The sequence below is a fragment of the Octopus bimaculoides genome, chromosome 6 (genome assembly GCF_046866305.1).
Source record: "Octopus bimaculoides isolate indiv1 chromosome 6, ASM4686630v1, whole genome shotgun sequence".
NCBI lineage: Eukaryota > Metazoa > Mollusca > Cephalopoda > Octopoda > Octopodidae > Octopus > Octopus bimaculoides.
This window is the reverse complement of record NC_142933.1, coordinates 47943751-47963750: the sequence shown is the minus strand read 5'-3', so window position 1 is coordinate 47963750 and position 20000 is coordinate 47943751. Positions and strand designations below refer to the sequence as shown.

The 20000-nt window shown below is 33.9% G+C and overlaps 1 protein-coding gene across 3 annotated transcripts in view; it reads right to left on the bottom strand.

Moving 5' to 3' along the window:
- LOC106873448 (uncharacterized) overlaps window positions 1–3684 on the bottom strand; it is a 37139-nt gene extending 33455 nt beyond the window's left edge. For all 3 annotated transcript variants that reach the window (XR_001409875.3, XM_014920807.3, XM_014920820.3), the window contains exon 1: window positions 3566–3684. Coding sequence is in view for 2 of the 3 variants with exons in the window: in XM_014920807.3 (XP_014776293.2) it covers window positions 3566–3599 (34 nt within the window). In the remaining variant the exon portion in view is untranslated. The remainder of the gene's footprint in view (window positions 1–3565) is intronic.
- Window positions 3685–20000: the final 16316 nt, after the last annotated feature.

The following is a 20000-nucleotide window of genomic DNA, read 5'->3' as shown; positions in this document are numbered from 1 at the left end:
ACACACACACACACACACACACACACACACATATATATATATATATATATATATATATATACGACAGGCTTCTTTCAGTTTCCGTCTACCAAACCTACTCACAACGCTTTAGTCAGCCCGAAGCTATAGGAGAAGACACTTGCCCAAGGTGTCACGCAGAGGCTATATGTTTGGGAAGCTAGCCTCTTACTACACAGCCACAGATGTGCCTATATATATATATATATATATATATACACACATATGTGTGTGAGTGAAGGCTTTTGCATGTCTCATGTATCATAAATCTATATTCTATATCTACAAATTCTTCAGGTCTGAGATGGACAAGTTTATTTATAGAAGGCAAACATTTGCCCATGGATTGATGTCTCTATTGTGTGACACTGATATTGTTCAATGGAATGGCAAAGCCTGATACAGTCTGGTACCGGCATCTCATAGGTCTTGTCAGAACTTAAATTGTTAGTTTACGCTAAAACTGTCCCAATTGGTCGCTCTGAAATGGTATTTTATCCACCCATCCATCCATCCATACATACATACATACATACATTCGTTCATTCACACATACACCAGAAAAGTACCGTCATAGAGGTCAGTTGCCTTGCTGATGTGAATATCTCTTTGAAAATCAAAAAGAAAGAGGATAACTATGAAAAGCTGCTTCGAAAGTTCCAGATTCTATACCCACAGTTCCATATTTAAGTGATGAGGAATTATGTACATTATTTACATTATTTACATTTGACGGATATTTGTCTTCATCTTGTTCGTTGCTAACACAACGTTTCGGCTGAAATACCCATCAGCCTTCATCAGGTGTCTTGGGGAAATTTCGAACCTAGAAATGAGTACTCAAGTTCGAAATTTCCCCAAAACACCTGGTGAAGGCTGGACGGTATATCAGCCGAAACGTTGTGTTGAAAACAAACAAGATAAGGATAAATGTCCGTCAAATGTAAATAATGTAAATGATGTTCTATACCCACATTATAAATTGGTGCACTTAGTTTTGTTGAGTGAATGCCTTAACAGAGAATCAGCACAAGTTATTGTTTTCAGGAAAAGAAATCAACTAGTTTACTCGCCCCTAGACGACGTCGAGTGGAGTGTAACTACTCCAAAACGTACCGAACTGTCAATTACAGGAAGGTTACATCTGTCTGTGGACTACTCAGCCTCTTAGACGTTAATCTAGGAGCAGGTAATTAATTTGATCGAAAAATTGAATCCTTAATATCGAACGACAGAGATCCATGAATATGTGTGTACCTCCCTGTGTACAGTACCTTATATAGATATGTATGTATGTATGTTTGTATGTATGTATGTATGTATGTATGTATGTATGTATGTATGTATGTATGTATGTATATATATATATATATATATATATATATATATATATATATATATATATATATATATATATATATATATATTGTAACGTAATAGCAGGAAAATTACATCAATAAATCATCACAGAAGATATACGTCCAAAATAATATTCTATTAATAGATATATATATAAATATAAAACAATTGCAGCGTGGAAGGTGTTTATAAGCCATTTAAAATAACACACAAAATCCGTTAGATTCACTTCAACATTTAAATTTAATTTGTCAAAATATTTTCGTCGCTTTGATACCGCGACCTGTTCACTGACAAAATTCTGTGCTGCACAGAATTTTGTCAGCAAGTGCATCTCCGTAATATATAAATATAGTTACTGGCATAGATGTGCGTTGGTATACAACACCCAGCTATACCAGTAACTTCTTTAAACATCTTTTTCGTATATTTTTAAATAGCATTCGATTGACTACACGGAAATTCCCCCTTTTCTCTGACGAGTGGGTATATTACCTAATAATGATTATCAATTTTAGATTTCATTTCGAAGGGTAATGCAATCATGAAACGATCGTAGGATATTTTAAACTTTTTAAATAATCATACTTTATATATTTATATATCTATCTGTTAATACAATATTATTTTGGACGTATATCTTCTGTGATGATTTTTTGATGTAATTTTTCCTGCTCAATATATATATGTGTGTACGTGTGTGTCTATGTGTGTGTGCACGTTTGTCAAACCTGAATGCTATCATATATTCCTTCAAATCTCATTCCAAATTATATGAAACTGGTGTCGTTGATCATACAATTACAAAGAAAGAAATAAAAAAAGAAAGAAACTCCTCAGAAACACAAACATCACCCTCCAGAGTAAACCCGCTCTTTCATCATGAAAATTGTGTGGCATGATTCCCTCTGGAAAAAAAATACAATCCTCGAAAGAAACCATTTTATATTCTCTATTTCATTTCTTTTTTCAGCCAACTCGAGCTAATCATCTTCATAATATTGTTACAAATAATGGATATTCAGTAATTGATTACCTCCTACTTCAACTGAAATAATTCTCAAATAAAAATAATGAAGCGACCACTGCTTGTGTATTTATCCTTAAACAATCTTGAAGTAGTTTATTTTTTCACATTATTCTCATGTAATACTGAATATTTGTTATTAAGTTCCAAAATATATTCAGAAATTGTATTTGTTATTCTATTGCATAATGCCCTATTAATAATAAATATACCTTCAAGAAATATATAGATATATCATCTAATTTTATTTCTTGATATTAGTTTTGAAGTGGAAATCGGTCATTATATATACATATATATATATATATATATATATATATATATGTATATTATATACATACACATACATACACACACACACGCACACACGCACGCACACACACACACACACACACACACACACACACACACACACACACACACACACACACACATATATATATATATATATATATATATATATACATATACATTTAACACTGTAGTATTAATTTCATATTTTTGGCACAAGGCCGGCAATTTCGAGGATGTGGGTAAGTCAGTTACATCGACCCCAGTGGTCAACTGCCACTTATTTTACCTCAGAACGCAAAGGCGGAAAAAATGCCGCTAAGCACTTTGTCCGGCGTGCTAACGATTCTGTCAGCTCGCCATCTTTTATTGCTGTAATATTGATATTAGTAAGGCGGCGAACTGGCAGAAACGTTAGCACCCCGGACGAAATGTTTAGCGGTTTTTCGTCTGTCTTTACGTTCTGAATTCAAATTCCGCCGAGGTCGACTTTGCCTTTCATCCTTTCGGGGTCGATAAATTAAGTACCAGTTGCGTACTGCGGTCGATATAATCAACTGGTCCCCTCCCCCAAAATTTCGGGTCTTGTGCCTAGAGTAGAAAAGAATATTGATATTAGTGATGCACAGGCACATCTAATCTAAAGAACATAAAAGTGAAATTTGGTAATGTACTTTTCTTAACAGAAGCTTAACAATTTTTTTGTCTGTAGTCGTTAAAAATTTGAAATATTAGAAAACATCTCTATACCCTCCCTAATTTTAAAACCTTTTCTCAAATATAACTCAAACGAAGTCAAAGAAAGTAGATAACATGAAATTATATAGCAAAAGTAATTACCAACAACGAAAAATATAAAATGTTACTAACCAAGTAGCAGAAAAATTAAAAGTGTGTACTGCATCTTGTATGTAAACAAAGTAGACTGCGTGATTTGAGTCGTTTATATATTTTTGAACCGGATATTCTATTTTGTTTTTATCACATATTGACTTGTCGAAAAGCTCAAGATACGGAAATCCGGACATTCCCATATTGTTAACTTTGCTACAATGTGGCAGTTTGTTCTTACTGAAATAAGTTAAGGGTTCATTCCGGTACAGCCGCGATATTGCTCAGGGTCATTAATATATTTCGGAAACTCATAGGCGTCAAACATTTCGGAGAATATATCTGGATATTATATTTTCGATAGACCAAAGATGTATGTTGGTTAACTAATGACATCTTTTATTTGTTTCAGTAATTGTAGTGCAGCCATGCTGGAGTACCTTCTTGATGGCTATTAATCTAACAAATGGATATCACTGCAATTTCTATCTTTCATTGAAGCTAGTTCACTTTGCCTTTAATGTAAAGTCATTAATGTTAGATTGTAATTTACTTTCCCTGGGATTTAGTAACAATGTTTTGGACAATTATAATATTTTTCTTTGTTGGAGAAAAAAGTCTTCTTAAAATAAATTTTAGCATAAAATACATCTAGCGATAAGATAAAAGCAATCAAGATATTAGTGAAAAGAAATCCAAGGTAAGTGAGTTAATATATCTACAAATAGAGAAGATCCATACCAACTATTGAAAAATAACTTTTCAAGCTTTTATTAAAAATGTATAATTAAATTAATTAATTATATCTTCAAATATATTCGGGCAATTAGCTCTTTATATAACTTTATCATCAACAATAGTTTCCAGTAGATTTAATTTCAGTCTGACATTTAATCAAATGAATGGCATTTGAATTGTGGAAGTTTCATAACTAAATTGGTAGAACATTTTTATTTCTGCTTTGAAGAACAAAATTCTGTCAACTTGGGATTTGATGATAATCATTTATTAACCATCTCGAGAGTAATGGTTGTAATATGTCTATTGTTCTAGAGAGAACAAATAAAGTAGGGAATATTATCGTTTCTTGATTATATTGAAAGATCGAAGTATTGATCTTTTTGACAATGAATAGGATACCCCCGGAGTTTTGAACCAAGACCTCAATAAATACCTCAAAGTATTTAGTTCAGCAATTTACCCTTTCTGATATCCAACTGTGCTGAAAAACAGAAATATTAGATATTCGAATCGAACTGTTGTTCGACAACACATTACTGTGATGCTAATTCGCACATATAAACTGTAATTGAAACGTCATTGGTAATACAACTCGGTGTCTGTTGCATATTCATTTCTTCGCTAAGAAGCCACCAAATCAGCATCGCTAACAAAATATTAATCTATTATTATTTCTTTCCCCATTTAATAAGAATGTTTTAAACATCTGCGTATGCTGAATCACTTTCTTACATTGCATAATCGTAAATAGCATAAATAATAATTGAGCTCTGAACAGGGCTCAATCATTGGTTGGAGTTGAATATTGATTGTTATATATTATAGATCGTGCAGTCAAGAAATAATTACGCATGTTATATGTATATAGAATAAAAACGCGTAATTATGATTTGTAATACATATCTTCTAACTAGAGTAAGTGTAGAGTCACAACTATGTTCTCTGCTTAGTTTCTCTTTTTACATATTCCTAAACTTCCAGAGTAACTGACATTACGCGGGATCAAACGAATTAATACTTTTATGCAGTTCTATCAAAAATGCATGCTTCCCTCCAAACAACACAATTTTTTTTATTACAACTGGCATATAACAACAATTTAAACCTAGTTCTGCACTGTCGTCTAATTCTGAAGTGGTTTACAAGTGATCGTGGTTTGTTGTAATTTGACCTAAAACTAAGTCTCAACAAAACGATATCTCTTCATTTATTGTGAGTTTTCCGATCGATATAATGGACCTATCAATCAAGCTTGTTTCTATTTATCATTCATAAGCTATCCAATTTACAGCTAAACCAGTGTAATTTATGAAATAACAACAAGGCTGGGGAAATTCTACGTAACTCTGTACAACTTCACCTATAGTCTTTACTATATTCGTTTTTACAACTTTATCTAAGTAGAAGAGAGCGATTTTGTCTTCAATATATTATGCAGCCAAAGAACACACAGTGTACACACAAGAAAATAATTTTTACCTACAGCGCATTTGTATGTCAATAAGGCTGCAAAAGTTTGCTAAATAGATTCTGCTTGGCATTAAATTGCAAAGTAAATATTTATTTCTTTATTGCCCATAAGGGGCTAAATATGGAGGGGACAAACAAAGGGATTAAATCGATTACATCGACCCCAGCGCATAACTGGTACTTATTTAATCAACCCCGAAAGGATGAAAGGCTAAATCGACCTCGGCGGAATTTAAACTCAGAACATAGCGGCAGATGAAATACCACTAAGCATTACGTCCGGCGTGCTAACGATTCTTATTTCTTTATTGCCCACAAGGGGCTAAACATAGAGGGGACAAACAAGGACAGACAAAGGGATTAAGTCGATTACATCGACCCCACTGCGTAACTGGTACTTAATTTATCGACCCCGAAAGGATGAAGGGCATAGTCGACCTCGGTGGAATTTGAACTCAGAACGTAGCGGCAGACGAAATACCGCTAACGATTCTGCCAGCTCACCGCCTTGCAAAGTAAATATTGAATGATAATGATTTTTGTAACCACAACGTTTAAGCACGAATTTTGTCCTTGCAATTTGTGTCAATATGCAATTAATCGCGACTGGTTTACACAGACTACCAAATAGAAAGGAAAATTTGTAAGTACATTCATCAATGATATCAAGGAATATACTTTAACCTAATTTCTGACTAGCTTCAAAATTACGGGTATTCTTAATGGCTGATTATCGATACAGAGTGAGGTATATATTGACAGATTGGTCGCCTCTGTGTAATGATGTTCATATCGTATAACTCGATAATGTTATATGTAATGGCACCAGTTTCCATGTCGATTGTGTTTTATATATAGGATGCGCTGTCTTTTTAGATAGTCTATTAAATATATTGTAATATGTCGAACAACGAGTGAGGTTTAAAAACTCAATTTTCTTGTATCAGAAGTATATCATTCAATTTAATATTTTATTAATCCATCTCTATAGGTATAACGTTATTCCGATTTTGAAGTGATATCACGAAAGTTGATAATTTGCATTATCGGTAAGTCAAAGGAGGAAGGGCGGTGCTCTTAACCATTGACGATCCTCTTTGAATTATGAGACTGTTGGTGTCAAGCATGAACATATGTACTTGGACGTCTGCAGGAAAAAGTGGTCAGAGAGGTCATTTTAGAGGACTGCATTTCTTGGACACAGAATTTAAAGGTTGGGTTGATAAAAGAACAAGTGTTTCAGATAAATATGAAGAGATGGTATTTACAAACTAAATAATTAAGAGGTGTAAATTTTGCAATAATGGTAGAGTGAACATAGAAAAGAAAACAAGATATGCTATTGCACAATGGGGAAATGAATCATTGCCTATCAACGACTTTCTATCGGAAGTGGTCTGAGATGTGTGTATGTATCAGTTGCATAGTCTCAAATATGCTAATACCACTACGTTTTGCTTACAGTTTTAGAGAAGGCGACAACAAGTCAGGATTAAAATATTTTCTAGTTTTGTAAAGGTAGTCTAGTTTGGCATCGATAGTTATGTCACCGTCAGTACTACTATTAGATATACCTTGGTATACAAAAGAAACATTGACAAAGTTAGAGCTAAGAATCTACAATCAGTCTTACGGCTTATAAATTTCTCAAAAGCTTTCGATTTTCTTTGCATTTCAGTTTGCAAAATTAATGAGCTCGGCTACATTCTTGCTAAACTGACTTCTTCCCGTCAGCCATGCACAACAATAACAGTCAAAGATTACTCTCATAACATCGCTCTCTTTGTAAAAGCTACCTATTTTCTAACTGTTTCTTAAAAGATTGCAGACGATATTGGTGTTTATGATAACGTTTCTATTACTACATGCATCTGTTACAATTATTAGCGCTCAATAAGCACAATCAATCAAACGAAATCTAAGACTGTAGAATCCTTTGTATACTTATCACGAAATATCACATCCACAGAAAAAAATATGAAAATTCTCTTATGATAGCATGGACTGCCTTTGATTGTCTCAGTGTGATCTGGGAGTCATTGCTGCTAGATGACCTGAGGAGAAACTTTATTCCGTGATATGTGAAAGCAGCACTATTGTACAGCTTGGACACTCATAAAACACTAGAAATAAAGCTTGATGAGATTTACTCAGGCATGATGCGGGCTGCTTAGAATATCTGGTGGGCGCAACATCTAACCAAGCAAAGATTTTATGTCAGCATTCTTGAATTCAATGATGTTATTAAAGAAAGACTGATATGTTATGCAAGACTAGTGGAGAGCTAAGCAAAAATTGATTGTTATACTCTTATGGACGCCGCTGCATGGAAATATACGGGTTGCCATCGAGCATAAAATTTTCATCGGACAACGCTGCACAGGAGATGGTCAATAATTGGCAACGAGATATATTGCTCTGATGACTTCCCGAACGCTCTGTGAAATCGTGATAGATGTGACTGAGCTGGGAAAATTCTCCGAGCAAGCCCGACAAGATGGTGTCATTTCAAGTGCATAGTATATACAATTGTGGCTGCTGTAGTTCAGCTCCAGATCAGCTCTTATTGAGCTCGTATCGATATATGATCAAATACATGCCAAGACTGACATAGCACGTCTTCCTTTTCATATCCTGTGCATTTAGAACATCATTTATCCGATGTATTTTACCCTTTTAAATGAAAAATCTATGTATATATTTTGTACCCAGTAACCTTATACACCGATATATACAGTATATAATAACTGAATGAAATCTGTTGTCGTTGTCATCTTGGATCAAACAGATCATTAACGAAAGGTGTTCTAGCCTTGAAAATATAATCTTTCTCGGAGTATTTTGAATTACATTGTATAACAAGTTCTTTCCTTTTTAAAACAATAGGGATATAATTTAAGGGAACTGGCTGATATTTCCAGCTGGTCAAACGACAACATAAGGCTCCATCGTTAGTGTGCTGAATTACATGTATAATTTTGATAAAGTCATGTCATAACATAATCAGGGTTCAATGTAACATTGTTGATACTAAAAGGGTTCTACTGCATGATAGTGTAATTCTATATACGTGTAGTGTAGTAGTTACACTATCAATAGTACAAATATATTCAATATAGAGTTGTTAGTTGTGTTATTTCAAAACTATTGATGTACAATTATTGTTATTGTTACAAAAAATCTTAGTAATTAGCTTAATGTTATCGACTACTACTACTACTACTGTAGTAAAATGGAAAGGCATCATCTATAGTTGGACAGAGATTTATAAAAGATATCTATTTCAAAACGAAAAACAGCTTCAAATTTAGGCAAAAGACCAACAATTCTGAAAGAAGAGGTTACTCGATACCATCAGCCCCAGTAATTGACTGACACTTTATTTTATCGACAGCCGAATGATGAATGGCAAAGTTGATACCGGCGGGATTTGAACTCAGAATGTAAAGAGCCGGACTAAATACTGTAATATATTTTCCCAACGCTCTAATGATTCAGCCAGTCTACTACCCTTGCTTTACATAATGCTAATAATAACAATCTAGTTGTGTATTACTTGCTCGCTGCATAACTTGGGTTTTAATCACAAACCTATCACCATCGAAATTCAGTATGTTTACGTATTCAATTCTAACGTATAGTGCTTTTGATAATGTGCGCACAGCTATAACTTATATGTCACAGTGTTGTTGGCGCCAGTAGCCGTAGTGTAAGCACCACGATAGCGTTGCAGTTTTATTTATGTTATAGAGAATAAAATTGTGTTTTACTTGTGAGAAAGAAATAGCTTTATAGAACTAACTTACAAGAACAAATATTTTGCTAGGTTTTGCTGCAATAAACTTGTTGCTACAAGCTAAAAAAAAAAAAATGAAAAATGCAGTAATACAGTTACAGAGTAATGTTGTGTTTTGCTACCGTAGTGGTAGAATTGCTGCTGTTAGGAAAGGATTGCTGCTGCAGCAGAGTTATTGCTATTGTAGCAGAGCTTCCATTCTTGTAGCAATGTAGCTACTGTCGTTGCAGTAGTACTCCTACTACTGCAGCAGTACTGCATTATTTGTAGCAGTGTTGATACTACATCAGTATAAATGTTGCTGTGATAATGAAACTATTGCTGTCGTTGTAGTGTTTTAGATACACGTTGTAACTTAATTTATGTTATATTCATCGGGAGTCGATAAATTAAACACCGATGAGTACCAGTTAAATACTGGGGTTGAATTTATCGACTATAATTGTTTTCCTCTAAAGTGTAGTCATTGGATGACAGAATCGAGCCCAGTCGGAGTCCACTTTGTTTTCCATCATTTAGGTGTCGAAATATAAATATCAATCATCTATTACTATTGTACCTGTATTAAATATCATTTTGGGTGTCATTGTCTCATAATGCCGTTATATTGCCAGAATGGCTGAAGGTTACTACCTCAGATTGGTCATATATATCGGCCATAATGGATTTCCGGAAACTTCGTCCGTAAATAGAATTATAGCTCCTTTATGCTATCTCGCTTCTCAATAGATTAACTGATTTTTTAAATTTTAGATATAATGTTTTCAATTCTTAAAATTCGTTGTAATGTCCATATTATCAAATTTCATAATATCTTGTATTCACAGAAAACCGAATTTATCGCCCCATTGAAAAAATGGAGGGATTCTCATAGCTGGAATGTTTTTGATAATGCATCTTTTCTTATCTTTTAGAAGAGGGAAAACAGTGACCAAGACCCGTTACAGAGTCTCTGGGATAAGTGAGAGGGAGAGAGGAATGTTTCCTCCAACCGGAAATTTGACCCGAATGCTTTTAGTTTAGTGGACTCCGCTAAAGGTACCTCAAAACGGGTTAAGTCTTTGATCAGCAGGCAATGGTGGGATTTGAAGAACAAATATCTCAAGGTATGCGGTTCGACGTACTTACAGTAATGCTACTTCATCCCGCTTCTTGTGGTGATACATTTTATCGACTCCGAAAGGATAAAACACAAAGTTGACCTCGGTGGGAGGTGAATTCAAAGCGCACAAGTCAGAACGAATATAGGGTAGCATTCTGTCCAACACTATCAGTTCGCCGTATCAGGGTCCACTTGGGCCGAATACAACAACAGTGACAATTATAAATTTATAGAATAAAAATGTAGTGTAATGAATTGAATCATAACATTCTGGTGGTACAGATATTCTATCAAAGTCACCTGTATTTGATCGAATAAGTGACATTGCCATTCTCTGCCATTATCTTTCAGAAGAAAGAAATAAGTGAGCAATATATCCTTTTGAAGATATGAACCCACACCGAGAGTAATATAATAAATTCTCAGCTATTTTAATGTTAGAAACCTATAAAAACCTAAAAGATTGGCAACCAGAAAATACAAGCCTTAAGATTGAAATAATTTACATGAAATCTACTTATTTTATCTACTGAAAATAGTATCCGAGATACATTCTGTTTTATTATATGATGTCCATTATAGATATAAATAAAGCCTGCTTGACTTCAGTTAGTGGAAGCACTCTCACGATTGAAAAGGCTGTAAAGCAGGCGAAATACTTGACTAATCATAATAACATACAATGATGTTTAGCAGTCCCACTGATAAAAGTATTTGCTGTCTCATAAACAAGATACTGAGGGAGAGAGAGAGAGAAAGAAAGAGTGAGAGAGGTGGGGGGTAGAGAGAAATGGAGGGAGGGGATAGTGAATGCTAGATAGTGAATGAGGGTTGTGTATGTATGTGTGCATATAGGAATAAGTGTGTATGTACATGCGTGAATGTGTACCAAATCCCTCGACTTCTTACATTAATCAAAAACTAACTTTATCGACTCAACAACCAGATCATGCTGTCCAAAGTATACTATGCCTAAACAACGAGGGTTAGAATGTCTTTGATCTAAGTTCAGTTTTAAGAAGTTTGACTTGTGTTGAACAACAACAATCGTAAATTTTTAGAGTAAGGGTGGAGTCAGTCGAATCGTTTCATGGTATATATACTAATAGTATACTGGTTTTTGATAATTTATTTTTATAATTAGCTTCAGCTTGTAAGACACATACATACACTCTCACATACATGCATACATACATACATACATACATACATACATACATGTATGTATGCATGCATGCATGCATGCATACATACACACACACATACATACATACATGCATGCATACATAATACATACATACATACATACATGCATACATACATACATACATACGTCCGTCCATCCATCCATCTATCCATATGCACACAGGGTTTCTTGAATAAATCTGCATTTTGGTTCTGTACACACACAAGCACGCGCTCGCGCTCGCGGTTGCGCACACACACGCACACATACAGACACACACACATACACAAACACCCACACCCACACACTCAGACACACATACACCACGTACATACACACACACACACATCACAAATGCAATTGAGGTGATGTTATAAAAATCTGCTAGGATATTTTAAATATAATTGCGTTCTCCAGAAAAGTTATATATGTATATAAAAATATATTTTGGAGGAAATATATGAAAGTAGCTCAAGATTAAATTTCCTTTTAAACCTAATTATATTTTGCTTATTATGTTTTTTTTTTTTAGTAAGATGAGTGCTGCGATAGATGAAGAGTAGCATCTTGTATTTTAAATCAATAACAACCGATGCATTAGTATGCAACCAATGTACTTCTAAATAATAGCACTTTTCTAGGCCAATCTCTTTTTACTATCAGAATGCATCATTTGTATGAAACTAAAAGTCAATCCCCCCAAAAACTAACAAAAAATAAAAAAAATTATATTATCCGGACTACCCATTTGACATTCGTAACTGTCGTGTATGTTACACCATTTCACCATGTGTTATAAAAATATCGAATTACTTTTTCAGGAAACAATGCACCATTTGGAAGGAGAAAGGGATAAAGTTTAATGACTCGATCATAATGTAGCATTGGTAGTTATGTCATTCTGGATAAATGATGAAATATTGGGGATTGTGTTTTTTTATATAAAATATAAGACACAGTTTTAGCTGCTTTATGTTATCTCTTCGCCTGCTTTATAAGAGATTATTCAAGCTAAATAAGATTAAAGCGATGGAAAAACTTATTGTGGAATAATTTTTCTTCAAATTTGATACATAATATATCAATTTTATTGCCATAAATTTCATCGGTTCGACATATGGAACTCAAGCACCTACCTACTTTTGAGAAACTATATTAAACAAACCATGCCCTGATCAAGCATACTTATGATTAAAGATGAAAGAATAAATGTGTATACAATGTATTCTTTCAATTTCAGGAGGTTTCACTGTATTGTTTTCCTAGCAAATCAAGTGACCAAATAGAGTCCTTGCAGTGACCCATGAGTTGAGTTTTACATAATATTTTAGTATTGGACTCAGTCTTGCTTTTATTGCTGATAGAGAGTGAACGAGAAATAATTGTATGATCAAGTATTATCATGGAGTATGTAGCGGCAAGCTAATACTAATTCCGTTCTTTCATTTAGAATTAAGGGAAGCTAGATAATGATATAATATTTTTTTTCTATAAGGTATAGATCGCTGTCATTTCTAAATGATGTTTTTTCCAAGATTGCTCATGTAATATTTGCCTTTCTTCTTGTTACCTCTCGAGTGTCAAATATATTTCGAGAATACGATATTCTTTTATAAGTAGTAAAGGTGTAATGAAGTAGTGCTGCAGGGGCACTGTGTGAATTCTACATAACTAGTCGGATTGATATTCTTTACAGAGATATCAAACGTTACAACTTTCGGGTACATCTTTAAATTCCTTATCATGAAATGCGATCGGCTTATGACGTCGAATGCTGTTGAAAACATTTAACCAGTAGATATTTTTCTTTTGACATATTCATGAATATACCTCAGGCCAAACGATATTGAACGAAACCTTTTTTTTTTTTTATATGTAAAATTATAGTAGTGAAGGCGCGTGGCTTAGTGGTTAGGGTATTCGGCGCACGATCGTAAGGCCGTGAGTTCAATTTCCAACAAGACACTTTATTTCACGGATCTCCAGTGCACTCAGCTGGCAAAAATGAGTGGTAGATGTATTTCAAAGGGCCAGCCTTGTCACATTCTGTGTCACACTTAATCTCTCTGAAAACTACGTTAAGGGATCTGTGGAGTGCTCAGCCACTTGCAAGTTAATTTCACGTGCCGACTGTTCCGTTGATCAGGTCAACTGAAACCCTCATCGTCATAACCGACGGATTGCCAAAAGAAGACAAGTATAGTAGGCTCTACAATATATTATATATTATTCATCAATATTTATTGAGTATAAGGTGGCGAGTTGGTAGCATCGTTAGAACACCGGGCTAGATGCTGGTGAGCACTTCGTCCGTCTTTACGTTTTGAGTTCAAATTCCATCGGAATTGACTTTGCTTTCCATGCTTTCAGAGTCGACAAAATAAGTACCAACTGAGCAGTGGGGTCAATTTAATCGACTTAACACCTCTTCCAAAACTTCTGGCCTTGTGCCAAAATTTGAAGCATATTATTGCGACGTATTATTTATGCAGCTTTGGCTGAAACTTAAATTTTATTACACTTCGAGAAATACAAATATAAATTGAATTGAACTGAATTCAAAACGGCAAGACACTAACAAAAGTTAGGTAAGATTATGATGTACGCACATATAAATTTACTTGGTAATGTATAAACATTGTTGTTACTGTGTTATAGACAATAAAATGAAAGAAAACGACTGCATTTTTCTAACTGAAAATAAACAATAAAAAAGAACTAACTACATCATAACGACCGCCCTGTCTACCTACAATATACCTACTTTCATTCAGAATACAAGAAAACATCCAACTTCAAGAAAAATCTGAACTCTTGCCATTTTGAATCAATAAGACGTTAAAGTGGTGCTGAAAAATACAACCGACCATATAATGGGACATATGTTCACTTATAAGATTGTCCTGTATTTACTTTCAAAGATGTGAGGCTCTTAATATCAAAACTGCCATTTCATGTGGCGATAAAATACTGATTTCATTACTTTCATGTACTGAGTGAGAGAAAATTATATTAGTCCAACAGGCTATATTATTCTTTGTAACAAAGTAACTGTACATAAACAACAAATTGAGAAGTACAAGAAGACTATGTGAGTGTGTGTGTGTGTGTGTGTGTGTGTGTGTGTGTGTGCATAATATATATATATATATATATATATATATATATATATATATATATATATATATATACATTCGTGTGTGTATGTATGTATGTATGTGTGTCTGTGTATCTGTATATATATATATATATATATATATATATATATATATATATATATATATATATATATATATATATATATATATATATATATATATATAATCAAAACCCAGCATGGCAGTGTGATTGAGAAGTTAGCATTTCAACCACGTGGTTTCGGGTTCAGTTTCACAACGCAGAATCTTGTGCAAGCGTCTCCCGTTACAATACCTGGCTTGTAAGAGAATTAAGCAGACGGAAACTATTTTAAAGCTTGAATTATAAATGCATGTGTGCGCATGTACATATATATGTATATATAATTAATATAAACAGCTGTGCAATGTTATACCATAAAGGAAACTTTCAATCGACTAAACGTGCCGACACACCTACATTGCTAGAAATAAGAGTTAAAATACTCTTAATGCTGTAGGAAGAGCGTAGACATATGTGCTGACATCATGCTGTTTCGAAAATCCTAGACGTTTAGCTTCATCTATCCTTCAGTGAGGACCTCTCGAACGGCACATGTTCAGCTAACCCTACCTGTCAGTATATTTGTATTTATCATGAAAATTTATGGAAGATTTAGTAGAATGCTTTACATATACAGTTCAAATTTACAGAAAACAAAATACGAAGAAAAATGAGTAAACAATAAGCAGGTATATAAGTTTGACGACCGGGAAGAATGGAAAAGTCTTTGACGTCTCGAACCTACGCTCTTCGACAGAAAAGGTTGAAAGGGAAAAAAGGGAGAGAAAACGAATAAAAACAAAGATGGAAAGAGAAAAAAAAAATGTATACGGATTAACGGCATATGTCCGTGTTGACAACCGATATTTATGTCCCCTTGCAGTTCGGCAATTAGAGGCCGATAGAACAAGTATCAAGCATTGAAATATATACTAATTCCATCGCTTTTCTGTTGTAGATCCACTGAATAGTAGGGATGTATTTGCATACCCATTTCCAAGTACTAGGATAAAAAACTCAAAGACAAAGATGTTCACATCACATGTACGACGGGCATCCGGGCATTTTCCATCTAAAAAATCCATTCACGCGCCATTGGTTGACAATTGCCTAAAATGCTACTCGGAGGGACTGTTACTCGAAATCCAAAACGAGGTGCTTGCGAAGTAAACTTTTAACCAGAGAATCATGCCTCTGCCATTATCTATCTATCTATCTATCTATCTATCTATCTATCTATCTATCTATCTATCTGTCTGTCTGTCTGTCCGTCTGTCTGTCTGTCTGTCTGCCTGCTTGTTTGTCTGTCTATACATACATACATATGTATGCGTGTGTGTGTGTGTATATTCTTTTATCTGTCTCAGTCATTTGACTGCGGCCGTGCTGGAGCATCGCCTTGAAGGATTTTAGTCGAAGAAATTGACCCCAGGACTTATTTTTAAGCCTAGTACTTATTCTATCGGGTTCTTTTGCTGAACTGCTAAGTTACGGGGACGTAAACACACCAACACCGGTTGTCAAACGGTGGTGGGGAAAAATACAAGCACAGACACACACACACACACACACACACACACACACACACACACACACACACACACACATATATATATATATATATATACATATAAATATATATATATATATACATATATATAAATATACATATATATATATATATGTATATATATGTATATATATATATATATATATATATATATATATATATATATATATATATATATATATATATATATATATATATATATAGGTTATGAGCGGTAGTGGTGTCAATTAGACCCAGAGACCTTCTATTTATAAATGTTCTAAAATATATACAGCCTTGGTTTTTTTATCTCATTACGAAAAGTAAATCCATATATATATATATATATATATATATATATATATATATATATATATATATACGACGGGCATCTTTCAATTTCCGTCTCACAAGTCTTTGGTGTGCCCGTGGATATAGTAGAAGACGCATATCCAAGGTGCCACGCAGTGGGAATGAACCTGGAACCATGTGGTTAGGAAGCAAGCTTCTTACCTACGTTTGACGTATCAGTGATATTTCAAATATAGCTGTTTGAATAATTCTCACATACCACCATAATAACAAATCATAACGATATAGTTATACAATGCAAGCACACAGAACATAAGACTCACCTTAGAAGGGTAGTTTTTGATAATGTACATTCGAAATCTAAACGGCCCTTATGAAGAAAAAAGAAAAAGAAAGGAAAACCAATAAAGGAAAGGAAAGAAAAAGGAAAAAAACAGGCGATAGTTGTTGAAGTGTTAGTGTTGATGAATGTTGGAATTTTTCTGAAATACTAGATCATAATTTAGTGTATGGCAAATCTCTAATGCAAAGAATAAAATTTATTAGCTTATGTCGCTTTGGAATAACACAATAAATATCGATGGGATACAAGAATTCCCCATTTGTAATTATTTTCCAAGTTTGCAAAAGTGTCCATTAGAACGTTATTCTTTGCCGAGACGCAGGGATAGCTCCTTCTGAAACATTAATCAACGAAATGATTTATCAATTTTTGTTCCACACATTACGAAAGTTTTTGTCAAAGCACGAAATATATTTCCACATTTCAAAACTATTTAGTAAAGTTGATACTTCATCAATAATAGTCGCCCTTGTTCACGTGTTGTTTTACGCATGTTATTGAGAGATGGAAATATCACACTGATTTGTATTTGGAGAGATAAAGATATCGCAGTAATACCTAGATAAATATGTGACTGCAACCAATATATCACGGAAGAGTGTTAATTAATCATATCGTGATGTGTTTGTTACATTGTTAGCATTTTTCAGTTCTCTGAAATAGGAAGCATGACCATTTTGAAAAGTGTTAAGGGTAGGAATTCGGAATTTCATTTGAGCTAAATTCGAAGGAGACATACAAGGAAATGTGAATCTGATCAAGAGATTGGTATATGTTTCAGTGTTATTAAGCCTCCTCAAATAAGTATAGTTAACACATAACTACTACACTCTAGAATAACTAGAGGGGTATATAGTTTATAGAGAGAAAATAATTCAATAATTTAAAATTGCATAAAATTTCCCACTAGTGCCTTCTGCATGAAGACTATGTAGATAAGAGCGGGCAGAAAAGAAAGTGAGTAAAATTCCAATGAAAATATCTCTCTTCATTTAGTTCCCCCACGTAGTAATAGATTACAGCTAGTAAATATAGGAAGATCTTAGGTAATAAATATAACAAGCTGTTTGAATCATGCGCTGACTGAATGTAATACAGTACCATAATAGGAAAAGAAAAAACATTCTCAAAATATACGTTAAGACAAAACATACGTTGAGCACAACACAGTTAGATTTTTGATAACATTGATATTGGCTGAGAAATATTGAAAAGTATATCCACATTTTTACTTCATTCTAAATACTATTTTCTATGGTATATTTATAATATATAAGATAATGTTCCTTTATTTGCAAATCAACAAAAGGTTTCGAGATATTGTATTTTTTCTTTATTTCCTTTCATTATGAAACGCGTTTAATACTCGACTACTATCTTTAATCTTCATAATTTCTATGGGTTTTGTTCTATACAAATACCTACTTTTATCAGAAATCATGCTAACAAACATATTCCAATCTCTCTGCGACAATCGTTTCAATAACTGTGGTAAACTTCACAACAAACAAATATTTCATTACTATTTAGCAACGAAAGTGATATCTAAAATCTATTTATAACTTTTTACCGATTCTAAATACCATTTTAACAAACTAAAATACTGACAGATCAAGATTTTTTTTTTTTTATAAAGAAATAATTACCACTATGATTAGTAAATAAACTAAAACTCCTTTTGCATCAACGCAAACATAATCAGAAGCATCCGATGCAATTTATTATAAAATTATTGAAAGAGATCTTAACAGTCTTCAAAATAATCTTAAGAATTTCAAAACAAGATCAACTTTCGAAGCATGTTATTTGAGGGTATATTGCTCAAATATGAAATTAATATTTTTGTGAGTGCACGTGAGCACATATATGTATTTCTGTCTGTCTGTCTATCTGTATGTATGAAAATCAATATATTAATAGCCGATTTGGTTAGAATAATGAAAAACATATCCCCCCTGTGCAGTCCATGGGAGGGGCAAAATCATATTCAAGACTTCATGCATCGCATGCAATTTTCGGGATACAGCCAGAAAGATAGAATCCGGGTATACAGAGGAGCTAACAAGAAATTTGAGGAGATTGTTGTCAAAGATACAAATGGAACACAGCCTAGATACCGTAACAAACAGTGGAATAGACTACAAAGGATTAGTGACAAAACAAACAAAAAGACCACGTGGTACAATACCGACAAGTTCCAGGGAGTAATGTTTGTGGACGCCACGCCAGACGGAGAACTGGCCCGCAGATTTCGAAAAATCCTCAAAAGTACCAAGTTGAGGATAAATGTTATAGAAAAACCAGGGAGATCAATTAGATCAATAATATGTAAAACATATCCCTTCAGAAGAACAAGGTGTGTTGAGGAGAGTTGCATTGTGTGCAAAAATAGTCCTGGTGCCAACTGCAAAGCCAGAGATGTAGTCTACAAAATAAGCTGTATGGATGGTGAGTGTAAAAACAGAAACACGACATACATAGGTGAAACGGCAAGAAGTTTGGCTGAGCGTGTAAACGAACATTGGAGGGACTATAATAATCAAAAACAAACCTCGGTGCTCTACCAGCATGCCAAAGAACAACATGGTGGTGTACTGGACAGAATTAGCATAGAAATCCTGTCTAGACACCCCGGTGACGCATCGTTGCGACAAATACAGGAGTCGGTCCTCATAACTGAAACGCAACCAATTTTAAACACCAAATACACGTAGATGAGGGCCTTACAATTGCCCATGGCTGCATGTGTTGTTCACACATATGATGCGGAATATGAACGTAAATAAATTAATTAA